The sequence below is a fragment of the Tachysurus fulvidraco genome, chromosome 14 (genome assembly GCF_022655615.1).
Source record: "Tachysurus fulvidraco isolate hzauxx_2018 chromosome 14, HZAU_PFXX_2.0, whole genome shotgun sequence".
Classification (NCBI taxonomy): domain Eukaryota; kingdom Metazoa; phylum Chordata; class Actinopteri; order Siluriformes; family Bagridae; genus Tachysurus; species Tachysurus fulvidraco.
Window position 1 is genome coordinate 11,698,164 of NC_062531.1, and position 18,929 is coordinate 11,717,092.

General features: G+C 36.5%; 1 protein-coding gene across 2 annotated transcripts in view; it reads right to left on the reverse strand.

Moving 5' to 3' along the window:
• cpne5a (copine Va) overlaps positions 1-18,929 on the reverse strand; it is a 75,920-nt gene that overhangs the window by 12,773 nt on the left and 44,218 nt on the right. For both annotated transcript variants that reach the window (XM_047800288.1, XM_027167577.2), the window contains 6 exons: positions 17,961-18,064; positions 17,539-17,643; positions 12,293-12,334; positions 11,892-11,967; positions 6,287-6,340; positions 4,424-4,485 (listed from right to left, as the gene is read on the reverse strand). In XM_047800288.1, the coding sequence (XP_047656244.1) occupies positions 4,424-4,485; positions 6,287-6,340; positions 11,892-11,967; positions 12,293-12,334; positions 17,539-17,643; positions 17,961-18,064 (443 nt within the window). The remainder of the gene's footprint in view (positions 1-4,423; positions 4,486-6,286; positions 6,341-11,891; positions 11,968-12,292; positions 12,335-17,538; positions 17,644-17,960; positions 18,065-18,929) is intronic.

Below are 18,929 nucleotides of genomic sequence, written 5' to 3' on the forward strand. Positions count from 1 at the left end.
TGTTAGTTCATTCTCCCACTGTGCATCCTCTGTCTTTGTCTCTGTCCTGCCATCCTTCAGAATCTGCTTTGGATTTAGGACAGTTTTTCCAAACCCAAACCATTCTTTAAGTTGTTATGATAGCGGCTGCACGGTGGATTCCAACCAAATCAATCTGCAAAGGACAATCTGTATCAACACCTGCAAAATCGTCCTCTTTCATTCCAGCCAGCAGGGTACTAGTGTCAGGTCAGCAGGAGACACAGCCTAGCTGCTGATTGCAGGTGCTTGTCCATCATTTATTCCCTTCACCTGTCACAGCTAGCTGCCCACAAACTCCTATAACAGGCCATTATAAATGTATGAGGATGTCAGAGCTCATGGAGGTAGAATATTGCTGATGGCTGTCCAAAATGCAAGCCAGTAGAGATTAGATCTGAAGAAAGATTCCATGTATATCAAAAGTGCAGTTTTGTTTTGGTTTTGTTTGTTTTTCTTTTTTTCTTTTTTGATTTGAGAAAAAAGACCACATAAGCAAGTCTGATTGAGATGATGGTTTTATGATGGTATCTGTTTTTTATCCTCATGTATTTTGCTTTTAATATTTAATATAATAGCTCCAAACACGTATTAATAATAATATGCTTCATTTAAAAAAAATTATTCACTGTACTCATTTCTTAGGGTGGCATCTGTAATAAAATGTGTCCTCTATAATAAAACATCTGGACAGCTTTAACACAAAATAATCCATTTCTGCAAGTCCACATATCTGTGTGATATGATAGAATTGTTATATCACATTTATTCGCAAAACACTACAATGCTATTGCAGCATATGCAAAAAAAAAAGGTTTGCCTATACAGTAGCTCACTATAATGGGTTGTTTAAGAATCTTGTGCTCTTTACTTTTTTTTCTTTTTTGTAGTAATTGAAGTTTGGATTAAACCCATGTAGGCTAATGAATATACAAACTTAACAGTAAATATAATGATTTTAATAATGGATTGTGATTCATACCACTGTAACAAACATTACTTTGGAAATGTGGGTGTCAAATTTTAAATGACTGATAAAGGATGCATCATTTCTTCATTGCCTCGAGTGTTTAAAAAGCTGGCATGCATTCAAATGTGGGTAAAACCTTTTTAATTAAACTCTTTTATTTATATCTTTGTTTTTATTACGTGTGATAGAGTTGATTTGGCTTTGGACTACAATCGAACAGTTTTACACTCAAGTCTATATAAGTGATCATTTTATATTGTCAATAAATTTACTTGGTTTAAGCAAGCACAATTTTTCTGTGTTTTCCCCTTGTTTCTGTCTGCCGTCTCTCCCTGATGTTAATTGTTGACCCCGCCCACCTATCTGTTACCATGGACACTAATTACATTCATTCTCTTCCCCAGGTGTTTTGTCTTAGTCCTTGTCTGTCTCTGTTTTGTGATTGGTTCTCGTTCTCCATATATACTCTGTCTGTTCACTTCAATGTTGTTGGTCGTTTTTGGTGTTGGTGTGTGCATGTCCATGTTCCCGTTTCCTGTTTGTTCCGCGTTGCCTGCCCGTTTGTTTGTGTTTTGTTTAGTAAAAACCTCTAAACTGCATTTGGATCCTCACTCGTCTTTGTCTCACCGTGTCACGTCGTGACAATCTGTGTATACTTACTTATTTTTATTACTAGAACTCAGACTTCTTTAAAGTGTTTTTGGGTTATTTCACATTTTATCACAAGAGACTTGCGCATTAATCTGTGTTATATCTCCAACTACATTCCAGCTGCTCTGACTGAAATGAGTTGTTTAGGACATGGCATGGCACCATTGGAATCTTATGATGATTTTTATTTCTCTGGTCTTATTTGTGAATGTCACATTCTGTATAAGTACAGTATGAATTTTAGCTTAGAAATGTGTTGTTGGAACAGAGAGTAATGATTTACCTATACAGAGCTGTCAGTGGGTTTTGGAATAATGTACATAAGATAAATATGAGGAATAAGGAATTACAATGACTCAACTAAGGAGTTCTCTCTCTCTCTCTCTCTCTCTCTCTCTCTCTCTCTCAGCAAGTATACACAAACTCTTTCTCTCACCCTTTCTCTCTCTCGTTCCTTTTCGTGTGAGCACAAATGCATACACACATGCATGCATTCTCTCTCTCTCTCTCTCTCTCTCTCTCTCTCTCTATATATATATATATATATATATATATATATATATATATATATCTCACTTTCTCTCTATCTCTCTCTCTCTCTATCTATCTTATTCTCTCTCTCTCTCTCTCTCTCTCTCTCTCTCTCCCTCACACACACACACACACACACACACACTCACACACACACTCACACACACACACATACACACACACATACACACACACACACACACACACACACACACACACACAATCACTTACAAACATACATTATATGGAATTGATCCAGCTTTATTGTGCACTTGCCATCCATCCTGTTCGCTTTCTGAATGGCTTCAGATTTATGGTTCTAAATTAGAAGTAGAAGTAACAGAGCACAACCTCCAGGTACATGATTTCTAAGCCATTTATCCTACACTGTAATCAGCTTGTTTTTCATTCTACTCTACCAACCGGTGGCATGAAAAATCTAAAGTCCACCATAGAAAGAAATTCAGCAGCATTTTTAGCCCAAACAGGGGCATGGGAATCATAAAAAGGGGGACACAGAACAGGAAGTAGTTTCCTAGTGGTGTAGATTATGCTCAAACAGTACACATGGGTGATGTCAGTCTGCAATGGATCATTTGAGCATGAAATGTCAGTCATTTCCTTCACAGTCAAATGTCTTTTGTGCTCACTCACCCTATTTTAGTGACAATGTGAGTGTAGAATTCTGTCAGTAGGTGAGGTATAACTGTGAAACACCGCCAGGCATGCTTTAGAAATCAGGCCTGCTGCTGATCAATAAAGAAATACATGCACCACTGAGTTTGCAGAAACATTAGAGCACATCAGAGCTGTTACCAACTACTATGTTAGGCCAGTTATCACCCACATACTAATTTAGATAAGGTTGGTGTGTTGTTTGTGTACGTGAGTGTGTTTCATTTATTTTACATTATTTTGTTTTTATAACACACTGCAAAAAATATATAGTCAAACTTATCTAGTGTTTCTATTATTAGAAGATTATAATAAAGCTAATCTAGTTTTGCTTTATTGGCAAACATGATTAACTTCAAGCATTTATTTGTAGAAACACAAAAAAATAAATATTTGGTCCGTCAGAATTTTTTTTCCAGACATTTGCTGTGTAGTTTCATTAAGGCATTTTAAACATACATGGTAAAATAATGCAGTGGTTAGGTGTCTGTTACAAACCACCAGCATTGTGAGTCTGATGCTCAGCTATGAGTCATCTTTTCTACGATCAGTTGTTCTATTTTATTTCAAGCTTGAAAAATATGTTATGAAATCATGTTGGATGAAAGAAAACTTGTGTTATTATGATATTTAGATAAATCACATGGAAACGATGTGATTAATTCAATTAGCTTTTGAGATTCTTTTTTCTTTTTTCACTGAAGAAGCAAAAATAATCTTATTAATTTGATCTTATCTTATTATTATAATCTTATCATAAGAAATATTACAAAAATTTGCAAATATTGAAGATATTTTCACTTGCTTAAATATCATGCTCCAGCACAATACCCTATCCAGGAGTAATGATTTGTAGATACTAAATACGATTTGATTATGCTTCTGATTATGCTATTATTTATTCAGAAGGCACAGGTGAAGCTAGAGCATGGCATAATGTGAAACCAAAAACGACTAAATTGCATTTTAATGTGGTGTCTTCTTAATCATCAGTAGAATATAATTTTCTACAAAATGCAGAGCTGTAAGAAGGTGAATGTAGGTATAACAAACAAATAAATAAACAAACAAACAAACAAACAAACAAACAAACAAACAAACAAACAAATAAATAAATAAATAAATAAATAAATAAATAAAGGCAGTACAGCAAATAATATCAATTTCAGAGCACATCAGTGTGTTAGGAGGCACGGGCCAAACCAATTAGTGTTTTTTCTGCAATCAAAGCCTCAATTTTGAAGCTCTTTTTATCTTTTCATCAGAGTAAGCTAAAGAAGACCTGGCAAAACAAAATGATGATAAGTGTACTGATAGTAACAGCTCTGTTTGTTGTGTCTGGCTTCTTCTCCTTATCAGTGATATCCAGACAGTGTCAGCTATGTTACTGACCTTCTGCTATTGAACTACTGTTTAAAAGTAGAAGCTAATGTTTTGTGTTCAGACACACTTTCGTTGTTTGGATTATTTTTCGGAATCTTTTTAATCCACCGTTTAATGCTAGTTTTTAAAATGCTCAAAACAAAATTGGGGATTATTGTTCTCTTTACCGTGTCTTGTGTGAGCATTTGTACTCACCCTGCTTTGATGTAATCTAGAAAAGTATGCTCCGCCTCAACAGAGAATGAAAGCAACGTCACCTTGGGAATGAGAGAAATCAAAACAGTTACAACACGTATGTATACATTACGCTCCACATGGCACATCTGCTACACAACGTGCTATTTATTGTTAAACAGACAGACATCTAAATTGCTGCTCTTTAGTATAAGAACTGCACAATTGATCATTTTTCAATCGTTGTTACAGAAAACTGCAGAATCAAGTCATCAGAAAACTGAAACTGCTAAAACAGCTAGTAAAAATATTTTCTGTGCTTTGAGAATTCTAACTAATCTCAAACAATAGTGATCCTGGCACAATCCTGGCATTGGCTTTATGAAAACTGACAATTTTGTACAAAATAATCTTTATCCATGTCATATTATGGGTTCCTTGGTGTATTTTAAGGCATGTCTGTCTCTAAAAACAAACTGCAGTTAGATTTTTATCTATATTGTGACCCTCCAATTTGTATTGTCATTATTATGAAGGGAAAGTCAATGTCACTATGCTATTATAATGATATATGAGTATTTCGTCCAGCACTGTGCCAATTTCTATACCAATTATCCTATACAGAGTCAAAGGGAACCTGGAATCTTTCCCATGGGACATGGAGCACAAGGCAGGGGACTTCCTGGATGGGTTTCAAGCCGTCATAGAGCACAATCGCATATACACTCTGGACAATTTAGAGATGCCAATCAGCCTACAGTATAATGCATATCTTTGGACTAGGGGAAAACCAGAATACCTGAAAGAAAAAAAAACTCCCAAAGCACAGAGAGGACATGCAAAGAGAGGCAAGAATCAAACCCCAACCCTCAAGGTGTGAGTCAAATCTGCTATTTACTAAGATAAAGTGATGAAGTATTCATGTGTCTAATTATGCAACAATTTTCACCCCTTCAGATCAATGCAAGGATTCTAGCTGGAACAGCCTCAACAGTCCAAAGTAGAGATTTATTATCTGTAATAAATGACTATACAAATCACCAAACCAGATACCTGGGACATGCAGAATTTATGTCCAGGCTACTAGTTTTTTAATAGTTGTTGCCAGACAAGTGGGTTTAAGAAAAAGAAAAAGTCTGTATAGCTTCTATTATTGATTCCTAGTTCAAGACACACTGGCTGAGTTGATGGTAAGCACAGTCTGGTAGAACGTTTTTATAGTAGGAGGATAAATTAGCTTTCATGATGACAGATGACCTTTTTCTGTATCAGAAATATGCCAGGAATGTCAAAAACACTGACACAAACAAAACTGACACAAAGCCACCACATAAATCTACCTCACCTTCTGGTTAAAAAACAGCAAAAGAAATTTAAGATGCTACCTACAGTAGACTTGATTAACATTTAGGTGTGTTTACAAGAGAGCGTGCAAAATGTCATATCTCCAACCTTAGCAAACATATTTGCAGATGTGCTACATTAGAAACATTGTTAGAAGTGGATAATAGTCATACTCATTTGTTTTAATTGTCTGTGTTAATGCAGCTAATGACTTTTTGACTAGTCAGTTTCTAGGCAACCACTGGCCAACCATCGCAGGAAAATAAACAACTATTCTCTAAAATATAACAATAATCATAACTTGATGCAGACAGACACTGACAGCGACCATAAACTGTAATGTACATAAATGCAGCTGTATTGTTTATGTCCTATTTGCTTCACTCTACTGATTAAAAACACTCGATCCATTTAATGGTGTTGGTCGTGTGTTTTTTTGTTGTTGTTTTTTTATTTGGAAATGAATAGTACATAAGAATCTACCAAAATAAATGTATAGATTTGAATGTAAAGATAAAGACAAGACAAACAGAGACTCACTGTTCCAGAGTTATTGTATCTTCTCTTCTTTGTTTTCTTTTTGGCATTCACCACCTAAAATCCCCAAATTACTCATCAGGGACATTTTAGACAAGTAGAAAAGAGTAACGCATGTGTGATAAAATCTTTAACAAGAGATCAAGGAAAATATGTTTCAGAAAAAATAAGGCATGAAAACAGAAGTGTATACTGAAAAAAAAATAGCAGCTGTAAAACTTGGCAGAACTGGTGTGTTGATCTGATGTCTCTGGGTCCTGCTGGGACTGTCACGCTCCATTACAACTGCTTTCACATCCTACATCTCCCCACAGGGATAACACTGCACACCTTCTACACCAACTGTCTCTTATTCCCCATCGTTATGAACTATCCAAAACACAAATTCTGATGTTCTCAGCTCTCAGAGGTAACTTTCAGCTTAATTCCAAATTTCTTTCTTCTGTTTGCTTTCAGATAAGCTGGATTAAATTCACCAGGGTCTCTAGGTTGTAATACTTTCTTTGCTCTCTTTGTATTTTTCCTCTCTCAGGCCCTGATTTATTAAAGCTTTAAAAACATGAATGAACTTGATAACACCTGCAAAAAAAGAGCAGAGTTACTGACGGGGCTGAAATATAATTGTTGTGTCTTTCACATGAACCAGAATGTCTCAATTTTATGTGACTGCTTAATCAACGTTAAAGTGAAAAAAAAAACACACACACTTGCTGTCAACTTGAATCATATTTTATGCCTGAATTGCAAATGACTAAATTACTAACATGAAACCTACACCAAGAATCCCAGCCTATGCCAACATTCACACAAACGATGGACAATTTAGAGATGCCAATCAACCTGCACTGTATGTCGTTGGACTTGGAGAGAAAACTGGATTACTCAGAGGGAGAGAACAGGAGAGAACTTGCAAACTCCATGCACACAAGGAAGAGACAGAGCTTGATGCCCAGCCCTAGAGATATGATTAATTAAATTCCTGGTAGTTGAAGAGAAAATTTTACCATTTACACATTTTAATAATAAGTAACCTTACATAAATGATGCCATAGTAAAATAATCCAAAAGTGACTCAAAATAAATGGTTAATGTACCATTAATGGAGTTTGCTCTTTAGATATTCACTGCATGTCTTTACACTGAACCTTAAAAGTTTTCACTGGCACATGCCTTATTAACATTAAACACACTATTTTATTCATTAATTCATATCATTTTTTGAACAGGTTTTCCACCCATCATTCTGCCTTTAGTATTATACTTGAGTTTCAGGTTCTATTTACTTTTCATAGAGCCGGAATTACATACTAGATATGCTGGAGGCCACACGGGCATTGCTAGCTTGATTGTCACTTGTCCTAGCACAATGTTGCTTACAGGATTTTTTTTTTTTTGTCTTCACCTTTCTCTGGTGCTATGTGGCCTCAGTGAGGCATGGAGTGAACAGCAGATACAATTGCAGAGCCCCCTAGAAAGAAAAAAATAAGTTCCCTTACTACTTAACAGTGGCAGGAACAAAAGTGGGCAGAAGACACCACTGAGTAGTTGCACTGAAGAAAAGAGAGTGCCTTTTGAGATTTAGAGCTTGAGGGAGCCTAGTACAGCATCCTCACATAAAGTGACAGCCCTTGATGTGCTACCTGTGTATTTCATTCTTTAAACTTGAGGCCTTTATTTGGCAGACAGCACTGATAGCTGGATATTGCAGAAGAGGCACTATATTTGTAGTACATATGGAAGTGGTTGAGCTATTCCCTATGTACTGTTTTCATTGATAAACTCTATCTGCATTTAAAAGTAAAAGCTGTAAAAGCTTATAACATGGCAGACATACTGTCTGCAATGTTAGATAAGAAATGTCTCCGTGGCAGATACCCCAGGTGTAAATCCTGGTATGTAAAACATATGATACATGGGTAAATAGAGGATGCAATATAGCCTCTTCAATATCTTCAATATCTTCAATACAATGGTACATTGCAACTCGCCCTGAAATATATAATCCCTGCCTCAAGACATGGGAGCCACAGCAATCGAATCAAATCACTGTGGCTGTTCAAGCCGTAGAGGAGACAAGTTTGGTTGGTGTAAATGCCATTGTTGGAGCTTGGTAAACTCATTCGCACCAGCTGTCATTGGTAGCAAGAAAGGTGTAACAGATGCATTAACCGAGACAAGAGCAAAACATGTGATGCAATAGTTTGCACTTAAGTACTGATCTGCACCAGATCATTATTCATTATTGGGTTACAAGGAGTTGATGGGAGCCAGTAATGTACCACATTGTTGCTGCTAAATCAATCCAAAACACAATGCCAGAACAGAGCAAGATCAAGTCTCCCAAGCATTTACTGAATCTGCCAGGGGATGCCAGCATTGGTTCTAAAATCACCCAACTGATGGTGTAAATCCTTTCTGCAGCTCAACCAGTGGAGTTTAATAACAACAGCAACAGCAGCAGGATATCATTTAAGTTTTTACTATCAAGCTAAAGGTTCTAGACCCAAGCCAGTTTGTTACTGTCTGTGGAAGTGCAGATGCTACTAGAAAAAACAGACATTATAAAGAATATTTCTGAAATAGGAGTTTAGATGTAAGTGACATTTATTTTTCAAATGACTGCCATTCCAAATACAATGCATTACAGATGTGAAGTGAGTGCTGATTTGTAACCACAGATTCAAAGGATTTCAATTTCTTCTTTCCAATTTCGTTAGAATGCGGCTCATTTTTACTTACCCATAAGCACAGAGAGGAAAGGCATCTCCATGATTGAGTATCAAGACTAGTCACTAAGACTCATCATCCTTTGTTCTTGCTTCATCTGTTCTAATTGGTTGTGATGTTTAGACACTAATTATACATTATTTATTATGAAGCATTGCAGCATGTTTCATAATACGTATTTAGCTGTTTGTTCTATTTTGACGTGCATAGTTAAGCTGTTTTGTTTAATAACCAAAATTACATAGGACTTGAGTGTACCTGTTTAAGGTAATGAAAAAATATATATATATATTAATACATTTGTAAAGAAATGCAAATGTAAATGAAATGTTGCAATTGGTGTCGAGGTTTAAATTGAACTTGACTATTTAATAATGCCTTGTAGCAAACAATTAAATATTGACATACAGTATTTAGCACTTATTGCTCAATCTAAAACTAAATACATTCCATAAAAGTAAACAAGCTTCCAATGATTTATTTTTTTTATTTGTTTTCTAATTAAAATTGTTCAAATCCCCTATCTAGGTCATAAATAATCATTGAATATTATGAACAAATAAGAAATAAGGGTAAAAATAGGGCATTGTTCAGTCGTAATGAATCTCTGGATTACTAAAAGAAACTTAGAGTATTGGGTTCTATACATAATCCAGACATTTGTGGGCAGATTACCCAGCACTGAGCTCCTAAAATGACCATTTACATTGAGCACCAAATGACTTTGTACTGCACTCAGATGTAAATACTTTACACTGCACAGCCATCTTTTCAATCCATCTATATTCAGTAAGCGATTACAGTGTTACAGGGTCACAGTGAATCTGGAGCTTATCCCAGGAACACCTTGGGGCAATTTAGCATAGCCTATCCACCTACCAGCAGTTTGTGGAAGAGAGGGGAGACAAGAGAAACCACAGGAAACCTACAAGCACACAGAGAGACAATGCAAAAAATAGGAGACCCAAGTTCAGGATCACACCAGGGAACACCTCTGGCTGCATTACCAAGCCATGTTTAATTAAAATTAATTGGCTTTCAAATATCACATAAGATGTATTAATGCCCTTCACAGCAGTTACCTGGTCTGACATGAGAGTCTTTATTTAGTAAGAACTTTTCATTTCATTTCAATTTCAATTTATGAACTTATCTTTAGTACTAAACCTCAGCGTGCAATTCCTCTTTGTGTTCCACTTGTGGTAACGGTTCTGTGGTTTTCCAGTTGACTTTCAAATTGGAAAACTGCATTTTTTGTTTCATACAATGGCTCCATGTCAAATAAAAACATACATTGTTCTGAATGTTTAAAGAATATCTGTGTTCCAAAATATCATTATTATTATAAAAAGAAGCTTGAGCCTCCATTTGGACCAGCAGCAGGATCCCACGTTCTCATTGGCTTGGCCCAGGTTTGATTCCCAGGTAGGGCACCAACCCAGCCACTGAAGAGTTAAATCTCAATGCAGGCCCAAGCCCAGATAAAATAGAAGGGTGGTGTCAGGAAGGGCATCCGGCATGAAGCCTGTGCCAAACCTACTATGCAAACCACATTATACACTGTAGCAACCCTATACAGGGAGAAAGACCAGCAACATAAGTAGTAGTATTGGAATTTTATAATTATTGTTGTTGTTATACGAAGTATTAGAATTTTTTTATTCTATTGAATTCTTTAGATGTTTTGTTTATTCTGTTCTGCTATTATCTCTAATAAATACCTATAGCTTTATCCTGTTTGTACTAAATAGTCTGTGTCCTAATAAATGTATAATCTTCCCTTATGTTATTGTAATCTCAAGTCCTTTTGTTTATCAAAATTAAATCAATGAAAATGGAAGATAAGCATGTAGCTTATTAAAATATGAAGTACTTGTAGTTATATGTAGCTATTAGCCTCTGCAAACTGACCTCACTGCTTACAATAGTTGCAAGATTTATTTCCAATGGATATTTTTGTTTTTTGTATTAATTTAAATCTATAAAAATTAAGCAATGTTTTAAGTTCTTTTTATTATTATTTTTTAATTCTCCCCTGTCCAAGTGGACAGCTGTCTTTTCATCTGACTGCAACCAGCCTGTCTCTTGCTGAAGGTCTAGACAAGATCTCAAACACCACCTGTTTCCACCCCCAAGTGATCCCACTATAGTCCTACATATACTGTAGTACATGTAATGGGGTGTTACATAATCTAAAACTAACATTTCACTGTATGGTCCATGTTTTTGTATGAGGTTGTGTGCAAAACCTGACCTCATAAAATCCAACTAACAGAAATGTTCTGTCATGTCAGTGATACAGTAGAGTCAGTTCACCTATTGCCCCTTTACACACATACAGTACATAACACATTACTTCTATCGATGTTTCTTCAGCCACTGAGACATGACATTGACATGGTCCTTTTTCATCACTTAATCCACAGAGACACACTCTCTAATGAGTCAGTGAAATAGGGATTTTAGAGAAAGAGAAGGTAAAATCACACACTAGACTCTGTACTACAGCATGACTAAAACCTGCTATAATAACACACCAGTCCAGCCCTGAAAACAAATTATTTATATTGACAATAATCAATTTTTAACAGTACTATTTGACTATATTACATTTTAGCAGAGCATTACTCAATATTAGTCCAATTCTGCTAGGATTTGGTCTCTAACAGTTCAGCAGATGGATTCAAGGACATTTGAAAGTTTTTTTATTCTTTAAATCTACTCCCATTCCCACCACATACACAAATAATTTTCCACTGAGTTAAGAATCACAGCAGGACACACGAGGGTTTTTCATGGTAGCTGAGCAGCACTTGACTTTCCTTTATCAGAAAGATTTAATAACTCCATTGAAAAGGGAATAATTTGTGATTCTACTGACCTCATAAACATTGAACTGACTCTGGCCCCGTGACAGTTCCCGGTAGCTGGTGGTAAATTCTCCAATGAAATCATGGCTGAAAGGCAAGAAATAAAAGAGTATAATAGCTTAATGCTGTATAATTGGTACTTTAGTTTTATTTGGTCATTCTTCACTTTCAGATTCAAATAAAAAATGGTCAATAAAAATAATAAAAGAAAAACAAAAGAAAATTTGTTTAAATGTTGGTGCTGGCAGAGGCTACTTAGAAGTGACCACTTACATAGTCATTCTTGTGTGTGTGTGTGTGTGTGTGTGTGTGTGTGTGTGTGTGTGTGTGTGTGTGTGTGTGTGTGAGAGAGAGAGAGAGAGAGAGAGAGAGAGAGAGAGAGAGAGAGAGAGAGAGAGAGAGAGAGACCTACCTGCCATCCCTGTCCCAATCATATATTTCCACCTTAATTGACCTGAAAGATATACAACATGGGTTTCAAGAAACATAATTAGCTAGCATGAAAAATCATGTACTTTTGTCATTAGCTGCTTTCCAGTCACTTTTATAACCGGTGTATAAGGCTGCATACAAATCACCGCCATCTATTTTCTGTACCGGTTTTACACAAGGCCACAGAGAACCTGGAGTCTATCTATAACCCAATACATGGCACAATTACACACACTCACACAAGTTAGAGATTCAACTCAGCCTACAATGTATGTCCTTGGACTGGAGGAGGAAACTGGAGTACCCAGATGAAGCTGTGGCAGAAATTGAACCCCCAATCCCAGAGGTGCATGGCAAACTGTCTAACCACTAAGCCACTGTGCTCCCACAAAGTCACATAATCATACTTAATACTAATAAACAATACCAGCGATATTAACCTGACAAACTATTTAGTATGGAAGTGGGCAGATTTAATCTTGTCCTAAACCAATCAATCATATCTCATTAAGTAATGTTTAGAATTGCACGGCAATGAGCATGAATCACAGAAACTTGAATCATGGTTTAATTACATTTCATCATTTATTAATATTACACTTAGAATAATTAAAATCTCATTCTTTTCTTGGAGCACTAATTTTGGCAATTACACAAAGACACTCTTGATTTGTAACCTTGCTGCCATGAATAGGTAATAATCGAACACACATTGTTAAGCATCAAACAAACCAAGCACACCGTGATGTGCAAGAATGTGATCTCATTTATTTGCTGATGCTCATGGACTGCAGAACAAGTCGTAAAACAAATAGAGAAAGAAAATCTGCTGTATTCTGTCTGCCAGAGCATGTTGAATTCTTTTTGAAAAGTAGCTCAAAATAACCTCTGAGTGTGCGGAGAGTCACCAATATTTAGAATTAAAGGAGCATTTCTGAAGTGAGATGTTAGCAGGCAGAATTGGGAAAATCAGGTTGTTTATACTTTCTAGAGAAACTTGATACCTGAGATTAATAGCAACATGATAGGTTTTATTGGATGGATATATATCAGTCTCCAGGACTAGCTGTGCTAATATCTAAGTGTGTCTGTCTAAACCCTCAAGCCACCCTCTTCAGAACCACCCAAATGGATTCCTCCATTGACTGGGCATTTAACACAACTCAGAGGCTTAAGGAAGTACTCAATGCCTCAGTAGGAATCCCTATAGACATCAAAATACTGCAGACATTTGCAATTAGACTGGCTGACAGGGTTAACCAGTGTGTCAGTGTGTCTTGCTGGGTGACACATAGCATCAGTGCATGAAATAAAATGACATTGTATAAGAGCTCTAAAGAGTACTCTGACTTAAGCATGAAATACGACAATTAACAAAAATTCGGAAATTGGAAATAGATGAATCTAAAGTCTATTGCTGGATCCCTGAACTGTCATACCTCAGGACAGTTCCGCATAACCAATCCACATAACAGCATGTTGGAAGAACCCAGAGCCCTGGAGCTGTGAGACAGATACCCACCCACCGAATATTATTTACATATATAATTGTATTTTATTATAAACATAAATAAATAGACCACTAAACCAACCTAATCAAGCATAAAATTTTTTCAAAATTTGCATGTTGCCTGCCAGGTGTTTTAAAACGAGGCAAGGATTCCTGCTATAACCTCTGTCTGGTTAACAAAAAATAATATATATGCAGGATATCTGCAGGATATATATATGCAGGATATCTGTTCATTTAAATAAATTGAATTTAAACAGAAAAAAATCTGCAGCTAAGTCACCCCAAGATCTAAAACTAACAAAAGCCAACTCAAGACATTTTCCAAGCTATACTGGAAGAAGAACCATGATAAGATCGAAGATAATCCCACCAACAGCTACAAAGAACCAAAATCAAAACCAACCGACCAGCTACTAATCAGGGTTCAGGCCTTTGTAACATCACGCTCCTTCAGCCTCGGTGCGTCAAATGCCTGAGCAAGAGAACCAGATGACTTCTAAATCAAGATACCCTCTGTGAAAGTAATATAAAATCATTCATGCTGAAGGGGAGCTCTTGAAATCTTCTAAAAATGAATAGTGGATTGTATAGCCTAAGAAATATCTAACTTCAATTGCATTGATTAATCATAAAACCTTTTGAAAATATAGACTAAATAGTTATGGCTGTCTATCTGCTAAATGATTCTTCCTTCATGTTTCATCTAAGAGGTTTTTCATTTAAAGTTAAAACAAGTGTTCAAAAAACTAAGTGTTCAGAAACTCTTAAAGCCTTCAGGAAGTGGTTGAAAAGTGGTTAGATAAAAAAAAATAACTGAACACAATGTAAATTAATACAGCATTCTCCTAGACTTTGTTTCATAGTGCACCATTTACTGAGCTAGATTGTGCTGGTGTTTACGATTGGTGACATTTGCTGCTGCACTGTTCTGAGTTTTAGTACATTTATTGCAGTGGTTGTTTGATTTATAGTTGTTATATATTTGTGGGGGGTGTGTGTGTGTGTGTGTGTGTGTGTGTGTGTGTGTGTGTGTGTGTGTGTGTGTGTGTGTGTGTGTGTGTGTGTGTGTGTGTGTGTGTGTGTGTGTGTGTGCTGTTTGACAGCACTATCTTTGCTCTGAGTTAATGCATGTGTTCTACCACTTCATTCATGTTGATTTCTGTGTTAATGGGAATTTGACAGGGATCAGATGTAATCTGTGGTTATAAACATTTATTTGTCGTACTCATTCTTGGCAGAATTTCAAATGGAACTCTGGAGAATTTGCGAGTAACTCCTACAACCAACAATTCCATCTGCTACTGTAATGTGTGCTTGTCAAACATGGCTCAAATCTTCGCATTTATATTGATCACCCTGACAATTTGTCATCACACCATTCGTGTGTTCCAGCCAGAACTTGAGGATACAAGTCATTTCTACATGAAAACTGTTATGTGATAAAGTATGTGGGTTGATATCTGAATATACATCACATAGATTATTGATGATAACAATGGATTTTTCTCTTTCCATGGATGCCACACATAATACTTAAAAATAACAAAAGCCTCATGGCTACATTTCAAGAAACATTAAATGCCATAAAAATATGTTTTTGTAACATATAAACCATTATTTACAGCATCATGGTTTACTTGTCTTTGTTGAACTAATGCTACATTCACAAACAGCGACTAGCAGCCACAAAGCAAACAGTGACTGATTAATTTTCAGTGAGAGCTGATGACTTCCTGCAACATGAGCATCAGTTGGTGACTAGATGTGGCTTTGTATCCAGCAAATCGACAAGGATATCATGTAGGAAATTGGTGCAGTGACTGCCAATGCCAATGAGTGAAGACAGAGAGCGTGTGCTTCATGTGAAAGAGCACAAACTGCTTCTCCTTAGCCATACTGTACAATACGATAGATATATACACTGCTAAAACTTAAAAATACAACACTCTTTTCCAGAATGTTTCATTTTAGCATTTGAAATGAGCCACTAACAGATAAACATTACTACAATAGCAACCAATAGCAAGAATGTACCACTAAGACTTCATAATAGAGCAACTTGCGATTTGCAGCAACAAAATTGTTATATGTATGAAAATAGCATAACAACTGTGTTATCATTAGCAGTCATCTGTAATCCTTATCACCCATACATGTTCAGGGGTTTATGATTCAAATATTTCAGGAAGCGATACAACTGAAAAGCATTCACCATACAAGGTGGATATCCCAATGATTCCACAGCTATCCATGATGAGGAACCATTGAACAAAATTAGCTATAGAATGACAGCACTGTCAATATGTATAAACCAAACTCTCTCCCACAAACACACACTAGGGGTTAAAATGTGACTTAACAAAGCATGATTTTGTAATTAGCAGGCAGCCTTATGGCCATTCAAGATGATTTAGATTAAAAAATAAGATACTGTATTGCAATTGTTATATTAATGTTAACGTATCCACTTATTAAGTTCAATGTTATTTGTGAGATAACTGTAAATTTACTTGATCGTGTATTAAAAATTCATGTAGAGGTTTAATTGTAATCATTAGCGTTTAAGATTTATTCATTCATCATTAGTCTTTATAGTGAGCATTAGTTAGTCTAATTTGGTTAAAAGGATAGTTGGGCAATAAAGAATGTAAATCAATAATGCATGTCGATCTGTGCCTGTAATGTTCTTCCTTGACCTCTGACAATCTTTTCTCCATGAAATGTTTACTGATGTTACTTAGTTACTCTTTTTCTTCTGCTTCTGGTTTTTCCCGTTAGGGGTTGTCACAGGGAATCATCCGTTTCCACCTAACTCTATCTTCTGCATCCTCTACTGTCGCACCAATTATCTTCATGTCCTCATTTAACAGATCCATATATCTCCTTTTTAGACTTCCTCTTGACCTTTTACCTGGCAGCTCCATCTCCAACATCCTCCTACCAATATAACCATCTCCCTCCTCTGTACATGTCCAAACCATCTCAATCTAGCCTCTCTGACCTTGTCCCCAAAACAGCCAACCTGAGCTGTCTCATGTCTTCTCCTCACTGCTGCTGTCTCTTACCCATACAGCATAGCTGGTCTCACTATTGTCATTTACACAAGATGTTACCGAGTTACTGATGATTAGAATTACATGTCAAATTGTCAGCGTGAACTTTATCAGGAGCAGATAAAGAAGCGTTACTCAGATTTGAGGGGTATGAAAACTTTGCTGCTGATCATCTGTCCATTCTTAGAAATAGTCAGTGTACAGTATATAAGAATCATATGTATTACACCAGAAGATCAGGGGCAAAGTCAGGTAGAGCTTGTGAGACAGCTGTCTCTGACAGCATCAAAAAAAATTCTGCCAGGTCTGTCAGGTTTACCCTCTTCACAAACACAAGCAAACACATTCTGCTTTTACTTTTTTCTGAATCGCTTCCCAACACCTCTCTCAGATATAATGGCAGATGCAGCTGGTGCAGTTAGTCGGAGGTGCATCAATAGCATGACTGTTATTTGTAACAATCAATCAAAATAGACCAGCTTTTCTCCGCAGGAAGCCGCATAATCCCCTCCCCTTTACACTCTTGGATACAATAACACTCACAAATCATTACTGCCTGGGGCACACACATTTGAGTATCATCATGCTACCAAATGATACATACCACGCTATTGTTGGTAGGAAATAATCCTGCTGTTGGATGGCACTGTGTATGCATACCTATCATAGTCTCCATTGCAGAGGGCTCTCACAGGGATGCTGAAAGGTTTCCACACAGGATTGAGTGTGTTTTTCATCACCTCAGTCTTATGGCAGATAGTAAATCTGAATGCAGAATTAAAACAAAGATGAGCTAAGAGTTATACAGTCTACTGTAGCTATACAAAACATATTCATTTCAGGATGCATATCCATTCACATTCATGGAATAGGACAAATAAAAACAAACATGTGATACTATGCATAAATTTACTTGACTAAAATTTTCGTCTTGGTACATTTTTGGAAATGATGTCTGCACACCATAATGGTCTTATTGTTTGTTTGAAAAGTATTGATGTGAATAACATATTCCAAAACACTCACTTCAACATACTGTCTTGTGTTAAATCCTAAGAGTGTATGTGAACTGACTAACTCACGTTCCGTCCTCATTACTCCGGTAGAACACCATGAAAGGATCTGAGCGACCAAAGAAGTCTTTCTTGTCCAGCTTATTGGCACAGAATTGCATAGTGGCACAGTCCTGGGGGGAGTTAGTAAGAGAAAGTGAGAGGCTGTAAATCCAATAGGATTATAGTTATAGCTTGCTCGATACAAAGAGAGAGTTTGTGTTGACAGAAACATGATTATCAAATTAAAACCAGACCATGTGCATGAAAATTTCCTTCTTAGTTTTACATAAAATAATTTTTCAGGTTTCCAACTACAGCATAAGGAGACAAGATAATTATCCATTTTTCTGTTGTTTTTTTTTGTTTGTTTGTTTTTTTATCTTTGCCTAACAGATGTTTGTGTGCAGAGGGCCAAAAGGATTAGAAAAAACAAAATAATGTGTCTTAATGTCAACAGAGAGGGTGCGATTGTGAACGTTCTAGTGTGTGTGTGTGTGTGTGTGTGTGTGTGTGTGTGTGTGTGTGTGTGTGTGTGTGTGTGTGTGTGTGTGTGTGTGTGTGTGTGTGTGTGTGTGTGTGTGTGTGTGTGTGTGTGTGTGTGTGTGTGTGTGTGTGTGTGTGTGTGTGTGCACATGTGTGTGCACTGAGGGATCCTTTAAACAGTAGTAATGATGCATTTACACAGTGTTACGGAGATTACTACAATTTATAAGATATTATCAAGTTTCATTCTCATCACTGGCACAATGAAGTCAATTTAACTGCTGACTCACGTTAGGTGCTATTAAAGCATATGATTAGAATGAGGTCTGAAGTGGAAGAATAGGGATGGGGAGATAGAGAGATAGAATGATAAAGGTAAATCAATGAGTGAGAAGAAGCATTAAAAAGGGAGAGAGAGATAAAAGAAAGGGAGGGATAGAGCAGCCTGCCAAGGGTCCAAGCTAAATGACAGTTTCACGGGTGTTAAAAAGACCGTTATAATCCAGCACACTT